This window comes from Mytilus trossulus, chromosome 11 (assembly GCF_036588685.1).
Source record: "Mytilus trossulus isolate FHL-02 chromosome 11, PNRI_Mtr1.1.1.hap1, whole genome shotgun sequence".
In the NCBI taxonomy this organism is placed as follows: domain Eukaryota; kingdom Metazoa; phylum Mollusca; class Bivalvia; order Mytilida; family Mytilidae; genus Mytilus; species Mytilus trossulus.
Window position 1 is genome coordinate 20,457,389 of NC_086383.1, and position 19,497 is coordinate 20,476,885.

The window sequence follows — 19,497 nt, forward strand, 5'->3', positions numbered from 1 at the left end:
ACTGTTGATATAGGTTTATTTGTATTTGTATTGAATTGAATTTTTAATAAATACATATGGTAGAGTTATGAAATACCCAGGCCATTTTTTGTCAGATATGTTTTAACCATTGGGTATTTACCTTTCTCACAGTTTTATATATATATACACTTTTTTCCCAGGTTTTGAGATCAGAGCATTTCTGTCAATGAAAGTTAATAAAAAAAACCCACAGCAAATTCTATATTCTTTTTTGGGCCTGGAAAATTATAGTTATACTATTCAACAAAGAGAGAACAGATATACATGACAAATCTATTTTGTATTGTAGTATATTTAGGTTTGAGAAGCAAAATAAAAATTCAAGGTCAAGTGGTATACAAAAGAGAACTAAAATATAATGCATATGTTATTTTCCTTCCAAGTCGCAATTTGTAAAAGTAAAGCATTATATGTCAAAGTACAGTCTTCAACCCGAAGCCTCAATTCACACCACACAGCAAGCTCCAAAAATGACCAGTGTAAAACCATTCAAATGGGGAATTAATAACACTCATGAACCACATCAACAAACAACAACTACTGAACATAAGATTCCTGACTTTGGACAGACTCAAACAAATGCAGTGGGTTTAAACGTTTTAATAGGTACCAACTTTCACCCTTATCTGAAACAATAGTTTATTAGTAGTTTGAGTGATGTGTAGCTTCAACAGTTTTCTCTCTGCTTTATTCAAATTTTGCCAAGTTATTTCAAACCGACTGAAGATGTGCATCTCATTTTAATTAGTGCATGTAACATTCTACTACAACATAGATATAAGAAGATGTGGTATGAGTGGCAATGAGACAACTCTCAAAGTACTGTCTTCAATGCAGAGCCTTGGCCCACACCAAACAGCAATATTCATATATAAAGAGCACCCAAAGATGACTTGTGTAAAACAATACAAACGGGAAAAAGTGTTTTAAGCAATAAAAAAGGTGTATGAAATAAGTTCCTTGATGGATTACTTTTTTCTTATTGTTGAAGGCCATACAGTTTTTCTTACATTTTTTCTTACATCTACTTCAATTAAACTTTGGTGGATTAAAGTTGTCTCATTTGCAGTCATATACCACATCTCTTTATTTGCTTATAAAGAACTGAAATCATTTTTTGCAAAACAAGATTTATAGTTTAAAAGCAATACATACAACAATGCTATAATAAATAACAATTTCACATAAATAACAATTGATTTTTTACCTTAATTGTAATATTGGTCTATATGTATTATGAGGGTTTTGTTAATGTTTGAAGAAGGGTAGAATATTTTTGTCTTGATCGATTCATATAAGACGGTAGTAATGTCCTTTTACATCAGGCATCACACAGTCATTTTCTTCTACTGTTAGCGTCAAATTGGTAAAAATTTTGCTGTGATATATTAAAATATCCTTATCGTGATTTGTCAGAGGTTTTAAATAATTATTGTTACCGTCTTTTTTAGAAAAAAATAAACATGATTCGTTAAAATCAGTCCATGTTTTTATCTTCTAAAAGAAAGTGTACATTTTATAGTCATACTCAAAAAATTTGTTAACATCGTTTGGCAAGACTTTTTACTGTTAATTGTCATAAAGGTTACCCCCATTATGACCCTCATATAATAAGATATTTTGTCTGGTGGTTGATGCATGCTGGGAGATTTAATTTTGTTTTTATGCATGATTGGATAGTAGAATTTTCTTTATGTTTGAGGCATATTTGGAGATGTAATCGTTATGTTTAGCATGATTGAAAGCAGAACACAGTTTATTGCAAATTTATATGTAATTCTCATGCACTGGACAGAATATTTCATAATTTTTCAGTCCTTTTTTCCTCCTTTTCTTCTTATATACTGATTATGAAATAGCTAGGATCTTTATAGTACACCTACCAGGAGCTTTTGTTGGTGTGCTTGAGGAGTAATTACAGTTCCAAAAAATTTACACAGATAATGATTACTCCCAAAACTTATGTATACTTAGTGCAGTAGAAAACAACTTTTATCCTCTGTATGTTTGTGTCTATGAAATTGTATTGCTCTTTCCTGAGGTATAAGAAATATGAATGAAAAGGTCACATCCCTTTTGAACTTTTTCATGGTTTATTATAAACATTGTATCACTTTCTGTTTTATATCTCGATTCTGATTGGATAGAAAATGACTTAATGTGAGGTATTTAATTTTTCAATGATTTGATTGGATTGTGAAGGATTCAGACAAGGGCTTTAAGGCCATGGCTATAAACATTCAGTTCTGAAAACCATGTTAGATTTCCTAATTGCACCACTGAAATTGTTAAGACGATGATGGAAATTAGTTAGACGACAGATTATCTTATTTCTTTTACAGAATTACAGCAGTTTTGTACTGTTGGACAGATGAGCTTTTTGTACAAAAATAGTCATAGGAATATTTTGAATAAATCCTCACTGCTTTTATAGAATCTAATGCATTATGGATAAAGTTTTCACATCTATATCTTAAGATTTTATGCATTGAGAGCTCTTTGATGGCATATAGCCATGGTTGTATTTCATAACTATTCTGACACAAGAGACGAAAAGAAATTGTGGTCTCTTTCTAGAAACAGAATATCATATAAAAATTCTTTTGTTATTTAACAATGTCAGTACATACTACTGTAGTTAGTCTAAACAAATTATTTATTTGCAAATCAATTAATTTTCAGCTTCGATATGTTTTCTTTCTATTAGGAGATCTAAACTTTGATAGAGTAGGTCTTGAATTTTTAGGAATACTTTGGGATCTACGAGGTGAATTACGTTTTAGATCGTCCTGCATTTTAACAGTTGCATCGGCAAGGTCATTGTTTTGCTCTTTTAGAGCATGCACCATTTGTTGAAGGTTTAATAATGTCTTTTCTTTTTCCAAATGCTGAATATGAAGTCTTTGTAATCGTTCTATCTCCTTTTTAAGGTCGTGTTTTTCCGATTGTAAATTTTTTATTTGACGGTCTTTAACCTCAAGTTCCACATCTTTGTATGAGTTCGTTTGTTTTAACTTCTGCTGAGCAGAAGACAAATCATAATTTTCTGACACCATAAGTTCGTTTTCTTGAGAAATCTTTTTTATATCTTTTTTAAGCTTTCTCTTTTCTGAAAGAATATGTTCAACTTGAAATGCTAATGAAAGATTGTCACTGTTTTCCCCGAACAATGATAAACACTTTTTAACCTCACTTTCAAGTTTATGATGTTGTTCCGCCATATGATGAATACATTCTTCCAGATCTTTTATTGTTGATTTTCCATTGATAAATCCTCCGTCCATAGTATCACGAGGATTGATGAACCCTACACGTCTTTCAAGTTTTCTACACGTATCTTGTAACCAGCGCTGAACTTCGTCATTTAGACGTCTGTGATCGCGGACTTCACATACTTTTTGATGTGACTGTTTTTGAACTTCTCGAATTTGTTCCGTTATAAAAGTTTCAATTGCTTGTTTGTCTGATTGGCAAAGTTTTCGACTTAAACTAAATTGCTGAGTCATAAAATTCCCAATTTTTTTCTTCACTGCATTAAAACCATTGAGAGCTATAGCTGAATCTGTTAAATCTTTTGGTGAAGCTACAAAGGAAATTATATTAAGTTGAATAAATAATGAAATTTGGGGTATACGAAGTGACAGCAAACCAAAAAGATTAAACAGAAATCATCATATGGTCTTCAAGAATAGAAGAGTCAAGGTCAAACATCCTATTTGACCTATGATTTACATTGATTGGTTAATTGTTGGTTGATAAACATCAAGTGGTAAATATTTCATGTAAGTTTATAACCAAGTGTCATATATGAATTAAAAAGATGTCTATTAAGCTTAATGTAACAGACTATATGAAAAAGAAGACGTGGTATGATTGCCAATGAGACAACTTTCCACAAGAGACCAAAATGCCACAGATGTAACAACTATAGGTCACAGTAAGGCCTTCAACAATGAGAAAGCCTATACCACATACTTTAGTCTGTATAGTAGTCGATTAAAGCCTTTGGATTTCCTGTAGATAAGTGTAACTTTGATGAATCATGTTTTGGATCTTCTTTCCTGATAGTGCAAACAAAAGTATTGTACTCTGAATTATTGCATGTTATGAAGAAAGATTTTTAAACTTTGAAAAATTTAATTTTAAAAATCCTGTTATCTAAGTTTGACTTTTAAACCTCTTTAGTTAGTACATGTGTATATCTATGCTAGATCATTCTATAGATATTACTAGAAATAGTTGTGTGCACTGAATGACAACAATATTTAGTTTTATGAATTTAAACTTGATGAGTAATATAGAGAATAAGCTTTATGATTTTCAATTTTAGTTTCTTGTGTATAATTTGGAGTTTATTATGACGTCCATTATCACTGAACCAGTATAGATTTTTGTTTATGGGCCTGAATTCTCTGAATAACTTTTTTAGCCATGCTTGATTCATCACTGCAATCTTTTAAATATCTCGTATATACCTTTGTTTGCAATGCATGTTTCAATTTGGATAATTAAGTAAGACAATCAACCATTTACCCCTCCAAAAGGGTGGCTCAGGGACAGTGCTTATAAACCCAAATTCCCTCTTATTGAAATCTATCTATTGTTATTGTTCATATAAGTGTAGGCTTTCATTTCTTGTAATAATAATAAAACTTATTTCCCATTTATTGTAATTATAAGAGTTATCTACCATTTCTTGTAATGGTTGTACATGTATTAGTTATCTCCCATTTATTTAAATAGTATCTCCTATCTGTTATAATTGTAAGAGTAGTTTTATACCTGCCAACTGTCACTATTTGCAGGGAATTTCCCCCATGGAGGCTTCCAAATTGAAATATTGAAAGAGCAGTTTTGTCCTCAATTTTAGACAAAACAGTTAATTTACAATAACTCTAGGCTAATTATAAAAGCATGAAAAAGCCAAAAAACAACATTAAAATGTATTTGAAGGACACCTGAAGGTTTTTTTAGGACTATGACAGCCATCTTGCATGCAAAAACCCTATGGGCATTTTCAAAAGTTGGCAGCTATGTAGTTTCCATTTCTTGTAATTGTACGAGTTATCTCCCAATTAATTTATTTGCTTTATTGAAACGTATCTTTTGTTATTCAACAAGTTGTAACTTTTCATTTTAAGAGTTATCTATAATTTATTGTAATTGTTGTAAAAGTTATCTCCCATTTCTTGTAATTGTAAGAATTATCAACCATTCTTTAGATTTGTTAAAGATTTCACATTTTTTAGCTCACCTGGCCCGAAGGGCCAAGTGAGCTTTTCCCATCACTTGGCGTCCGGCGTCCGTCGTCGTCGTCCGTCGTCGTCGTCCGTCGTCGTTAGCTTTTAGAAAAATCTTCTCCTCTGAAACTACTGGGCCAAATTAAACCAAACTTGGCCACAATCATAATTGTAGTATCTAGTTTAAAAAATGTGTGGCGTGACCCGGTCAACAAACCAAGATGGCCGCCACGGCTATAAATAGAACATAGGGGTAAAATGCAGTTTTTGGCTTATAACTCAAAAACCAAAGCATTTAGAGCAAATCTGACATGGGGTAAAAATGTTTATCAGGTCAAGATCTATCTGCCCTGAAATTTTCAGATGAATCGGTCAATCGGTTGTTGGGTTGCTGCCCCTGAATTGGTAATTTTGAAGAAATTTAGCTGTTTTTGGTTATTATCTTGAATATTATTATAGTTAGAGATAAACTGTAAACAGCAATAATGTTCAGCAAAGTAAGATCTACAAATAAGTCAACATGACGAAAATGGTCAGTTGACCCGTTTAGGAGTTATTGCCCTTTATAGTCAATTTTTAACCATTTTTCGTTAATTAAAGTAATCTTTTACAAAAATCTTCTCCTCTGAAACTACTTGGCCAAATTAATCCAAACTTGGCCACAATCATCTTTAGGGTATCTAGTTTAAAAAATGTGTGGCGTGACCTGGTCAACCAACCAAGACAGCCGCCACGGCTAAAAATAGAACAAAGGGGTAAAATGCAGTTTTTGGCTTATAACTCAAAAACCAAAGCATTTTGAGGAAATCTGACATGGGGTAAAAATGTTTATCAGGTCAAGATCTATCTGCCCTGAAATTTTCAGATGAATCTGTCAATCGGTTGTTGGGTTGCTGCCCCTGAATTGGTAATTTTGAAGAAATTTTGCTGTTTTTGGTTATTATCTTGAATATTATTATAGATAGAGATAAACTGTAAACAGCAATAATGTTCAGCAAAGTAAGATCTACAAATAAGTCAACATGACCAAAATGGTCAGTTGACCCGTTTAGGAGTTATTGCCCTTTATAGTCAATTTTTAACCATTTTTCGTAAATTAAAGTAATCTTTTACAAAAATCTTCTCCTCTGAAACTACTGGGCCAAATTAATCCAAACTTGGCCACAATCATCTTTGGGGTATCTAGTTTAAAAAATGTGTGGCGTGACCTGGTCAACCAACCAAGATGGCCGCCACCGCTAAAAATAGAACATAGGGGGTAAAATGCAGTTTTTGGCTTATAACTCAAAAACCAAAGCATTTTGAGAAAATCTGACAAGGGATAAAAATGTTTATCAGGTCAAGAACTATCTGCCCTGAAATTTTCAGATGAATAGGTCAATCGGTTGTTGGGTTGCTGCCCCTGAATTGGTAATTTTGAGGAAATTTTGCTGTTTTTGGTTATTATCTTGAATATTATCATAGATAGAGATAAATTGTAAACAGCAATAATGTTCAGCAAAGTAAGATCTACAAATTAGTCAACATGACCAAAATGGTCAGTTGACCCCTTTAGGAGTTATTGCCCTTTATAGTCAATCTTTAACCATTTTTCATAAATTTAAGTAATCTTTTACAAAATCTCCACTGAAACTACTAGGCCACAATCATCTTTGGGGTATCTAGTTTGAAAAATGTGTCCGATGACCTGGCCATTCAACCAAGATGGCCGCCACGGCTAAAAATAGAACATAGGGGTAAAATGCAGTTTTTTGCTTATAACTATGAAACCAAAGCATCTAGAGCAAATCTGACATGAAGTTAAATTGTTAATCAAGTCAATATCTATCTGCCCTGAATTTTTCAGATGAATTGGACAACTGGTTGTTGGGTTGCTGCCCTCCAATTGGTAATTTTTAAAGAAATTTTGCCGTTTTTGGTTATCTTGAATACTATTATAGATAGCGATAAACTGTAAACAGCAATAATGTTCAGCAAAGTAAGATCTACAAATAAGTCAACATGACCTAAATGGTCAAATTGACCCCTTAAGGAGTTATTGCCCTTTATAGTCAATTTTTAACAATTTTCATTAATTTGGTAAATTTATGTAAATTTTTACCAAATATAGTTCTCTGTTACTAATGGGCAAAGTTCATGATAGATATAATTGTAAGAAGCAAAATCGTTCAGTAAAGTAGGAACTTCAAACACATCACCTTCACCAAAATACAATTTTGTCATGAATCCATTTGTGTCCTTTGTTTAATATGCACATAGACCAAGGTGAGCGACACAGGCTCTTTAGAGCCTCTAGTTTTATTAAATCCAGCTTAATATAATGTATGTAAATTTGTCACATTTTAATAATTTGAATTCTAAGAAAATTGAATTAAACTAAATAAAGGTGTAAACTAATATAATAAAATATGAATATTCAATATTAAAAAAACTAACAATCAACAAAATTTACATTTAATACAAAATAAAATTCAATTACCTGGTTCTGTTTGTGACACAGATCTTGACACTGATTGGTTGGTTTGAGTTGTTGCCACAGGAACCATTTCAACATCTTTAAGTAACTTGCTATTATTAATTCCATTTGTCTGATTTGTTTGAAGATTGATAGATGGGGCCACCATTGTCATTTCCTTTTGTGGTATTTTAGCGACTTCCTGTTCTAAGTCTGATTTAAGTTTTGATGCCAACCAGTGGTACTCTTGGTCAATCATTTTCAGAAATTTATTGAATGCCTCTGGGCCTCTTGTTGGTAGAAGTTCTAACATTTTATATGTCTGAGCTTTAATTCCTGGTTGTGACTGCAAAAATTTAAGATAAAATAAAATAAAAATGATCAAAAAATAAAAAATGAACTCTTGTTTTTCTAAAAAGCATTTGATATTTTGATATGTGGATAATACTTCAATAAAAAAAAAGAGCAGCTCCCATAGCACAGTTAACCATATTTCATTGAGAATTTTCATATTGCAACTGACGATAGATGTTCAAACGGATTAGAATTATCAATAATATTATTATGTTGGTACACCATATATACTTTTATTTTAGTTTTATGCCTCCACTGTAATGGAGGAGGCATTAAGTTACACTTGACCATTTGCATGTCCGTTCATATGTCTTTCCGTCCAAAAATTGGTTTCTGTTCTTTAGTTTGCGTTGACCAAATTTTATAAAACTTATACACAATGCTTATTAGCATAAAACACAGATTTAGATTGAGGTTGGGTGGCGTCACTTTAAATGTTCTGAAGTTATGCCCCTTTTTAAGTGGAAAAATTACTGAATATTTAGTTTCTGTTCTCCTATTTTCATCTGCCTCAATCAAATGTTACGAAACTTATAACAATGCTTATCACCACAAAACACAGATCAAGTGTGAATTTAAGTAGTGTCAATTCAACTGTTCTAGAGTTATGACCCTTTATAAATGGAAAAAAATCTGATTTTATGTTCTGTTCTGTAATTTAACCCTTTTTCCGAGGAATGCCGTTTTATTAACATACACACCTAAAATCAATTTTGGATTGTCTTTTTCTATATTAATGTTCTGTCCATCCAATAGTCCTTTTTGGAAGAAAATATAGTAATAATTGCTTTGTCAGTCAGTCTGTCAGTGTTATCATGTTTTTCCCAAATACCATTTAATAAAAAAAAGTCTAAAGATATAGTAAAGTGCAAAATATGTATCTTAATGTCTTTCATCTTTAAAGAATGTATATCTCAGATGATATGATTTGATATATTGATTGTAAGTGAAGGTGTTTAATGTCACTTCAAGCACTATACTGTGGATTCATTTATTTTCATGGGACCATTTTTTCATGGTTGGAGAGATAATTACATATTCTTGGATATTTTATTACGTGGTTTTGGCAAAATCTGCATACATCCCTTTAGAAAACTTGTAATTTGTTGAACATTTATATTCGTAGCTCTCCTGTACCTAGGAAATCCACAAAAATTGGTATCCAACAAATATAAATGAATCCACAGTATTGGCTATATGATATGGCTTTTATTAGTGGAGGAATCTGGTGTACCACTAGAGAACCAAGATGTTCGGCATTAAAACAATTAATTGTGTACTTTAATTTCCCGTTTGTATGGTATTACGCTTGTAATATTTGGGTTCTTTAATTAAGCCTGCTGTTTCATTCTGACCCAAGGCTCCATGTTGAAGGCTGTACTTAGACCTATTATTGTTTAATTTTTACAAATTGTGACTTGGATGGAGAGTTGTCTCATTGGCACTCATACCACATCTTCTAATACCTATTATAAATCTTACCCTGATTATCTCTATCAGATTTGTGTCAAATAGTTTCTGCTGGTAACAAATCCCTAAAAAATCTTCCGTCGTCACAATGTCCCGTGCTAACTCCATGTGATTGTTTTGGAGAACTGTACGCTGAGCTGCATCCATTATTCAGTTGTCGAAGTTGAAATAATTCCCAGAACTTAATGTATATGTCTTAGATTTTCTATATTTTTCAGCTAGAATGGATTTTTCCTCACTCTAAAATTTAATGTATTAACTAAGATAATATGTCTAAGATTTTCTACACTTCCCAGTTAGAATGAATGTTTTCAACAGTTGTCTTTTAACAGCTTTGAATATTTAAAGTAGATGCTGTTTTGTTATATTCTTGTTTCACTTTAAAACATCCATTTCTTTCGTCATTTTGAACAGATTTGATAATTCACAAATAACACATATACATTTCTTAACTTATATGTCTAATTCTTAAATATTATCATGATGAACTTATGAAATAATACTTAGTTTTTTCATTTGACCTTGCAAAGATTATTAATTTTGCTTATATCAGTTTTTCTCACAAAAATTATTTCCACTTGTTCGAATTGATTATGAAATCCACAAAGTTCCTTGTGCAAAATTTTTGGCATCAAATCAGGTCCAATTATATATGTATGTATAATTTAACACAAGTTTCAAGTTTGAGTGTTAAACAGTAAGCGAATGTATTCCAAACTAAAAATTCCATTCACGCAGTATGAAATACATAGAATGATCAAAACAACTTCCAATTGCAGTCTTAAAGTGCAAAATATACCACAACTGTCACAGAAATTCTAAATGTTATGTCGTGTTCAAATAAGTTTTAAACTATTATTTGTAAATATTACTCCAAACCTTGATTTTTATCTTTTTGAACAAGATATTTACCGTGCAAATAATAAATCGTCCTTCAAAAACATTATAAATTATACTTGGCAATCGGCGGTCACTTGTAGAGTTTTAAACGCTATGAAATATCTTATCTATATGTACATAAAGAATTATATATGTTCCCTTTGACCCCTCTCCCCTGATAAGGTCGGTTTTTGCTTCTTTTTAAATATTTAAATATCCCAATGGTAATTGTATATTTAACATGTGAATTTGAATTAGTCACGTAATACAATGAGAATACACTAGATATGGTAAATCATGTATTGTTTTATTGAGATAAGGCCTAATGAAAAAATTACCTGTCTTTTTTATCACCCTACCATGCCCCAACTTATAGTGCCTATACCTTAAAGATTTTTATGTAATTATAAATAAAACAATTGTACTATTAAAAACAGACTTTCTCTTGTTTAAAGCAGTCAAATACTTTATCAGCAAACTTTTGTTGTGCCTATATATCTTTACCTAAACCTACTACAATATATCATAATGTGAATGGAATCACAGGTTTTATTTCTTACCCTACCATGCCCCAACTCATAGGGCCTTTATATACCTTAAAGATTTTTCTTTGTAATTTCTATAGCATGCATTATTAAAATTTGACTGGTTCTCTTGTTTTAATATACCAGAAAAAAAAATGAAAAAAAACCCTACCTACTCTTATGTTTTTTCTGCATGTTAGCAGAAACACAGGTCTTTGGCCTGACTTGTTGTGACGAGGAATATTATACTTTTAGACATGATTTAAATGATAATAAATACTAAAATAGTTGTGAAGTAATTGCTATTTCAACATAAGATTTTAGTAAGACTTATTTTAGGTTATGCAAAGTGTCTGCTTCCCTCTAACTATTCACTTCGATCTTTGGTGGATAGTTATCTCATTGGCAATCATACCCTGTACATCTCCTTATTTAATATCAGTGATTGAAAGTTAGAGCTGATCAAGTGATCTTTTTTTGTCCATTCTTCCAAAAATTTCAATGTTAATGTACTCAATAAATTCTGAATTTGCAGAATAAAAAAAAATCATACGATAAAAGAGAACAACAAATCACTTTATCATTTCAATAAATTTGAAATGGAGAAATGTGAGCAGAATCCATTCAGCTAATTTTAAAAGGGGGTTCCCCACCTAGGAGAAAAAAGGGAAGGGGGTTGATTTGTTAAAAAAAGGGGGGGGGTCCCAACCCTGTAACCCTCCCCTAGATCTGTTACTGGGATCTATAAATTTAGCTTGACTAAAGTACTAGTGATTTCCATTGACATTTATTTTTCCATTAAAAGAGAAAAAAAAAACCCAAAAACTGTCTAAGATTTTTATTTGGAAATAAAAGTAAAAAGACTGTCACTTTCGCAGTGAACACTTTCGGTTGATATTACCTTATTTGGCAGTTAAGTTGTCAAAATTTCTGTTCATAGAAATATACAATATATATAGTGAAATTTACAGTTCTATAGAAAAGATTTGTATGACCTATACCCCCACTACAGAGAGCTACCCAGGAGGTTATGAAACCTGTACATATATTGGTGTCATTCAGTGAAACAAAGTCTTAAGTCAATAATAGGAAGAGCTTTGACAAGATTATATTGATCAGGGTCACAGGGTCAAACTTGTTATAGAGGCCTGTGTGAATAGGGTATAAAGTTTGGCAACCAGGAAATAAAAGGGCCTATTAATGTTATTTAATTTGCAATTGCTTATATTATGATACATTTTGTCATTGGTTCTGCAGCTTAAACTTTAATTAAACCATGAGATTAAAAAACACAATGTTTGCCTGCTATTTTCTAAATTGTAGTAATGTGATATATGTTCCCTTTTGAAATTTTTGAAACAAGGATTCTATTTTCTTAATAACATTATATATTGAAGAGTAAATATTGATGACTTTAGTCAGCATTTTAACTTATTTCATATTTTGGATATTTTCAAATATTTTGGACTATTATGAAGGCTGCATATGCTGACCTATAATTGCTAACCTCTATCTTGTTTGGTCTCTAATGAATAGTTGTCTCATTGGCAACCAATAACCACATATTTTTATTTTTATAATGTTAAAAATTGTCAAAAATTTACTTTAAAGATGAAACTATTCTCTCACTTTCTTAAAAACAAATATATTTGACCTCTCCAATTAAGATGGCATTGATTGGGATTTGTTTATAAGAAATAAGTAATAAAATTTTTAAACAATTTGAAAAATTAAAATAAGAATCAATTTAAAAAAAAAAAAAAAAATATTTTGAAGGTGTCTAGAGAAAATTAGTCTCACACTTTCTACAAAAAATGAAACATGCAAAAGAAACCTGCATTGTGCCTCAGTTTATTGTATAAAATCAATGTTCCAAAAGACAGTTTAAATAATCAAATAGAAACAAAAGTATGATCTGTCACATTGTAACGACACCTGTATATATACATATATTATTTGCTGCATGACGATTTTAAAGTTTCCAAAATGATTCACATTCTAAATCATGTGTATACCTGCTGTGTAAATTTAGCAAGAGTACTTGTATATATTGAATTTATTGAATCATATATATTGAAACACTATATCATGGATTCATTTATTTTTAGTGGGTTGAGTAAAACTTTCATTTTCATGAGCATTTTATTATGTGGTTAATTGCAAGGCTAGTCTTAATACTAATCCATATATAATTTGCGATTCTTGAACATTTAAATCCTTGGTTCACCTGAACCCATAATTCACAAAAATTGGAATCCCACAGATAATGATGAAATCACAGTTAACTGAATATTGCTTTTGTCTTGCAGTATTGCTTTTGTCTTGCAGTTGACCACAGTACTATTACTGTAACTTTGCAGCAATCAAATACTGCAAATTCAGGAATTAATGCGAGGTTTTTAATATTGCGAAAAATGCGACTGAGTTGTAAATGCAATAATCTAAACTCGCATTTTGAAATATTTTATACGAATTAAAACAGTATTTTTCTCAAAATCGTAAAAATCAAAATTGCATTGAAGTCTAAAATGACAAAATCGCAATTATAAATGCACGCAATATTTCTGAATTTACAGTAGTCATCAAACAATTAATTATCCAACAGTATATTTCCTGTCTTTGCCTTTAAATCACCCCCAGTTTTTTGTTGCTCTAAGTCTTTAGGTTTTTATGCTGTGCAGTGCTTTGTGTACTACTGTTTTGAATTTTTCTTATTTAGCCATGACATTGTCAGTTTATTTTAACATAGTGAGTTTGAATGTCTTTTTGGTATCTTATATAGTTTTGCTAAGAAAATTAAAACCAAGTTATGAAAACAAATTTAATGAAAAAATCTCACACTTTGTAAATGGAATTGGAAGTTTTACGTTTATATTGCTGCGGTCTGTTGTAACCATAGCGACGAGAAGGACTTGAAGATAGAGGAGTTTCATCTGGTACTCCACGTCGACTAATACTTGAACGCGTTGGGGATGTTGTTTGTAAAGCTTTCCCCATAATTCCATTTGACTTCCGTAGGCTGCTACGAGAATCCTGTGACATTCGGTTATTTGTACGCTCATAATGTGAAGGTTGTGTTGCATCCTTTGAATTTTGAAGGTCACGCACCATACTTTTTAAATTTTCTAATGTCTTTTGTTTTTCACTATGCATCATTGATATTTTTTCAAAATGTGAAACTTGATTAGAAAATTTATCTCGTTCAGCTTTTAGTTTCTCAATCTCGTCTGCTTGATTATCGATTGTTGATTTTTGGTTGTTACTAGCATGATCAAGCTGATTAACTTTCTTTGAATAGTCATACAGTTCATTCAACATTTTTTCACATTTTTGTTTCTCCTGCTGGAGTTCTTTGTCTCTTTGTTTAATAGTTAACGATAAGTCGTAAATATGTAACGATAGCGATAGTTTTTTATCTTTATCATTCAACATCACATGACATTTGTTGACTTCCTCTTCAAGTTTTTCGATGCGTGTAACCATTGTATCAAGTTCACTGATAACAGTATCAAAACTTGCAGGCGTAAGAGGAGGCCTTTGGGCACCATTAGGTGTCCTTGGTGTTATAACAACACCGTTAGCCGATTTACAATTCAGTTGGCTATTTTTAGAGTTAGCTGTAGTCTTGATTTGTTGAATTTTCTCATATATTTTTTTAATTCTGGGCTGTAGCTGACTCATATCAAATTGTGATTTTTCTTCCTTTATTAAATCGGTGTTGACCCCAACATCAACAAGAACAGGGGCGGGAATAACAGAGGATGTTCTACTCGTTGCTGAGGAAAATCTTTTTCTCTCTGTCTGTAACTGAGATGACATCCACCGAAACATTGCTTTTTTGTCGTTTTCAGAGATCCGCTTGCTGTGACCAAATTGTTTGTGAACAAAAGAAGCAACTTTTGTTTTAATATCTGGTTCTGGTTCAAAGTAGTCAGAAAAACGGACTGAGTCAGCTCGATCTAAAAAAGAAAAAGGAGGAACAGAATTGCAACACAAAAAATAATTACACATTATTTTCTTAATTATCAAAATAATCTTTAAAATTGTTTGTTCGTCTATTTGTCCTTCTGTCTTGGTCAAGGTAGTTTTAAAAGAATGTTTTTAGATATTTTCTTTAGCTAGGTATTAAAACAATTCAGGTGCAGATCCCAGATTTTGAAAAGTAGAGGAGGTGCCCTTGCAAGCCAATTTTTGTAATAATACTTGCAAAAAGTCTATGCAGTTATCATGTATATAGCATAGTTCATTTTAAGGGGGCATGGGTCTTCTGTTCTCACCCCACCCCCTAGGTCTACCTTTGCAATTACAAAGGGAATATGCTGCCTGTCACTCCCCATATGCTTTTCACTTTAACTTACCATTCATGTATTCAGATTTAATTGACTCTACTCTCATGGACTGGTTATGTTTCATAGATTCCTGTTTCAAACTGCTTTCCAACATGGCTGCCAACCATGGATAATTCTCTGTAATAATTTCTACAAAGGACTCAAAGGCATCAGGGCCTCGTTTTGGTAGTAATTCCAACATTCGTACAACTTGCTCACTTGCAGTTTTCTCCGACTGAAATTATTAAAACAAGAATAAATAAGTATTATCTGAAGTGACTGCATTGCACTGGTAGATTGTCTTTATCCCCTTCTCTAACTTTGAACCCTTTGGTAGTTAACATAAGTCCTGCTATGGGGAAAGCTCTAGTTTTTTGTTTGTTCCAATTTGAGATTTCTTTAATAAAGTACTTCTGATTTACAGTTTACTATTTAAAAGTTATACAATTTCTATCGCATACTATTTTAGTGAAAGTTTACATGAGCTGACGTATTAAATAAGTCAGGCTGAAATAGGAACGAAAAAAAAGCTGGTAGCCGTTGTAAATATAACTGAATTTGATGCAACTGTCATAAAAGTGAGAGGTTAAGCGCTATAAAACCAGGTTCAATCCACCACTTTCTACATTTGAAAATGCCTGTACCAAGTCGAGAAATATGACAGTTGTTGTCCATTCTTTTGATGTGTTTTGTCATTTGATTTTGCCATTTGATAATTAGAGACTTTCCGATAGAATTTAATTTTTACATACAAATTATCTATGGAGGAAATTGAGATTACCTGTGATTGATCCTTCCACTTACAAGTGCCTGAATTCTTCAAGCAATAAAAACATATTATATCAATGATTTTGATTGATGCTTTCTGGTTGAAAAAAATAATACACACCACTTCATTATAGAAACTATATACTGACAAAACACAAAACCAATGAAAACAGGAAGTAATATCAGGTGCTCCTGGAGGGATTATGTGCACCCCCTAACCCTAATTTTAAGTATTTTGTTCTTTACTTAATTGATACTACCTGTATATACAATATGTTATATTTTGTTCACAAAAAACTTATTTTCAATTTGATACTGTAAATTCAGAAATTATTGCATGCATTTATTATAGCAATTGAGTCATTAAGAATTAAAATGCGATTTTAAATTTTGCGATATTGATAAAAATCCATTATATAACCCTGTCACATTTTTTGCATTAAAAAAAAACCATCAAAATAATTTCTGAATTTGCAGTATATTTTTTACCTTTATAAGTTCTATCATGTTCCTCTCAAATATTTTCTTTTGATACATAGCACCAAGGAGGTCATCTGTTAAGATAAGGTCGTTGGACAGCTGACGGAAATGTCTCTGTAATACGCTTCTCTGTGCATCATTCATCTTGCCGTTTGATTTTGACATTTACCAGTAATTTATTACGCAAGCACTTTCACATTTTTAAAATTTTTAATCCAAAAGATGGTTTTCGTTATACCATTCCATTCATTAAAATGAATAATTGGTTGAGTGATGATTATGCTTCCATTTCAGCTAGATGTATTAATGTTATGTAAACTGTTTTGTAACAATAGAATTAAGATATCCATGCATTATATAAAAAATATAGTCCACTTTGTTGAGGGGGTTACCCTTTTCAGTGTTTTAAAAATTCCAAATTAAAGATGTTCAATTTATTTTTACTAAATTCCTCTTATTTTCACTCGTGAATTTATTTCTTCAGTAAAATTCAGCTTCTGTAACAATTTCCTCACTTTCATAATTCTTTAGATTTTTTTGTTGTTATAGGAAGTAAGCAAAAAATGTCTAAAACTTCAAAACTTTGATACAAAGTTGTTTTATATCATAAAGATCAACTTGTGGTACTAAATTTTCCACTCGCTAAGTACTTGAATCCACAAGATACATGAAAATATAGTCCATATATTTTTGCTACATAAATGTTGCATCACGGTCAGTTTTTAGCAAAGAAAGTTTTACTTTTTAATTCCATATTAGATCATCGTATTAAACTTTGTGTGAGAGTAATAAAACCTGATCCATTTTTTTTTTAATTTGGACCAATCATAATTAAAGATTAAATTTACTGTGGATTAATCTTTAATCCTTTACTTTTTGTTAGGTTTTAATGTTTTGTTATTAAAACAGGTGACCTTAAGCCAATCTACTGATCATTGTGAAACTTTAATAAGCTTTGAAGGTAACCCAGCAATAACAGTGATCCTCTAGGGTTATATAGATCACCCTAAGCCTTTAAGGTTATGTTTATAGGTCACCCTCTTAAGGTTATGGTTATAGGTGACCCTCAAAGGTTATGATTATAGGTCACCCTCTAAGGTTATGGTTAAAGTTCACCCTCTAAGGTTATGGTTATAGGTGACCCTCAAAGGTTATGGTAATAGGTCACCCTCTAAGGTTATGATTTAAGTTCTCCATCTAAGGTTATGGTTATAGGTCACTATTTAAGGTTATATAGGTCACCCTAACTTAGCTAAGCCTTTAAGGTTATGGTTAAAGTTCACCATTTGGTGTTGCTCAAACATTAGTTTCTATGTTGTGTCTTGTGTACTGTTGTTTGTCTGTTGGTCTGTTGGTCTTTTTTTTTTTGCCGTGGGCCTTTGTCAGTTTATTTTCCATTTATGATGAGTTTGAATGTCCCTTTGGTATCTTTCACTCTCTTTTCCATGTTGTTATACTAATTTGCTTTGTAGTTATGGATTTCCACAAACAATTTTTTGATATCATTGTTATATATAATATGTTACAAATAAAATAATAAAATTTAAGATATCACTAATTTGCTTTACATGTTTAGTATAAAATGAGCTAATTGTGGTATGATTGCAATTGCCAATGAGACAACTATCCACCCAAGTTCAAATGAAGTGAATGTATGCTATTATAGGCAACCGTTTGACCTTCGACAATCATGCTATTACCAAAGTGCTAAAAATAATGATGATAGCTAGTATGTCAATTATGTACAGTGCAAAAATTGAGGTAAAAAATGTCTTTTGCAGTAGTTGACATATGTAAATAAAATGTTCTGCAGGGAGCAGCTTGGTAGGACAGCAGAGGTCAAACACTGAACAGTTGGGGCAAGTATGGACACAACATTCAAGCTTGATACAGCTCTGAATTTGGATTGTGATTAAATACTTGTCACAACATAGGTTTCTGACACAGAATGAATGTTGTCTAAGAACTTGAAAAATTAAATTGGACATTCACCTTTTATGGTCCAATATCCAAAATCTAAATACATGGTTAGATTCAGCATATCAAAGAACCCCATATATATCATTTTTTGTTGAAATCAAACAAAGTTTAGTTTGGGACCCTTTAGACCCTAATGTAGACCAATTTGAAAACGTGACCAAAAATTAAGAATCTAAAAACAGGTTAGATATGGCATATCAAAGAACCCCAATAATTCAATTTTTGCTGTCCTATAAAAAAAGATCATTACATTAACTCATTAAGTTCAGAAGATTAGACCCGGCCTTTGCTGGTTTCAGGATCAGTAAAGAAAATGCAATTTGAAAATGGCTTATATATATACAGGTGTGGATAAAGAAATTTGAAAAGGACTTGCCCCTTAAGGGCTTGCCAGAGGGCAAGCCAACATTAGGAGTGATACTTGTAAAAGTTCTATGCATTTATCATAATATGTAGCTCCAGAAGGGGAGGCCCTCCCCCCTAAAATGTGCCTCTGATGTTCCTGACAAACTGTTCCTGAATATTATAATAGATTAATAAAAAAACAAGATGAAGCATTACAGTAATTTACCATGATTACCAAATTATCTACTGTAAATTCAAAAATTATTGCGTGCATTTATTATTGCTATTTTGTCATTTGAGACTGAAACGCGATTTTATTTTTTTCAAGTTTAAGTTAATGCGTTTACAACTCTGTCGCATTTTTCGCAATAATAAAATCCTCTCAATAATTTATGAATTTACAGTATTACAGGAACAACTATACAGCTTACTCATATGGTAAGATATTTCAGTAATTATAGACACAGTAAAAGTTTTTTAGAAATAATATATTGACTCAATATATACACCAATGAACTTAATTATTATATCATGAAAAGATGATGTAAATACGATAACCTATTGTTTCACTTAAAGTCTTAATAAAGTACATCATTAATGACATTATTCTTAGGTTAACAGAGAAAAAGTTAATATCAACGGGGATTTTTCCA

General features: G+C 31.5%; 3 protein-coding genes across 4 annotated transcripts in view; 1 reads left to right on the top strand and 2 right to left on the bottom strand.

Moving 5' to 3' along the window:
• The window catches only part of LOC134690836 (leucine-rich repeat and coiled-coil domain-containing protein 1-like), a 177,246-nt gene that overhangs the window by 47,173 nt on the left and 110,576 nt on the right, over positions 1-19,497 (top strand). The gene's annotated exons all lie outside the window — the stretch shown is intronic.
• On the bottom strand, positions 2,420-10,796 carry LOC134690839 (uncharacterized). The gene is made up of 3 exons (XM_063550950.1): positions 9,553-10,796; positions 7,741-8,062; positions 2,420-3,604 (listed from the first exon to the last, which is right to left on the bottom strand). Exons 1-3 carry the CDS (start codon positions 9,685-9,687, stop codon positions 2,700-2,702), a joined length of 1,362 nt encoding a protein of 453 aa, XP_063407020.1. The 5' UTR covers positions 9,688-10,796; the 3' UTR covers positions 2,420-2,699.
• LOC134690838 (uveal autoantigen with coiled-coil domains and ankyrin repeats protein-like) lies at positions 13,751-16,758 on the bottom strand. Its single transcript, XM_063550949.1, has 3 exons — positions 16,529-16,758; positions 15,302-15,506; positions 13,751-14,902 (listed from the first exon to the last, which is right to left on the bottom strand). Exons 1-3 carry the CDS (start codon positions 16,682-16,684, stop codon positions 13,779-13,781), a joined length of 1,485 nt encoding a protein of 494 aa, XP_063407019.1. The 5' UTR covers positions 16,685-16,758; the 3' UTR covers positions 13,751-13,778.

Coding starts and splice junctions, on each gene's coding strand:
- LOC134690839 (XM_063550950.1), bottom strand. CDS start 9,687: ATGGATGCAGCTCAGCGTACAGTTCTCCAAAACAATCACATGGAGTTA. Junction 8,063..9,552: donor ATCTGATAGAGATAATCAGG/GTAAGATTTATA, acceptor AAATTTTTGCAG/TCACAACCAGGAATTAAAGC. Junction 3,605..7,740: donor TGTGTCACAAACAGAACCAG/GTAATTGAATTT, acceptor TTTCCTTTGTAG/CTTCACCAAAAGATTTAACA.
- LOC134690838 (XM_063550949.1), bottom strand. CDS start 16,684: ATGTCAAAATCAAACGGCAAGATGAATGATGCACAGAGAAGCGTATTA. Junction 15,507..16,528: donor ACATGATAGAACTTATAAAG/GTAAAAAATATA, acceptor TAATAATTTCAG/TCGGAGAAAACTGCAAGTGA. Junction 14,903..15,301: donor TAAATCTGAATACATGAATG/GTAAGTTAAAGT, acceptor TTTCTTTTTTAG/ATCGAGCTGACTCAGTCCGT.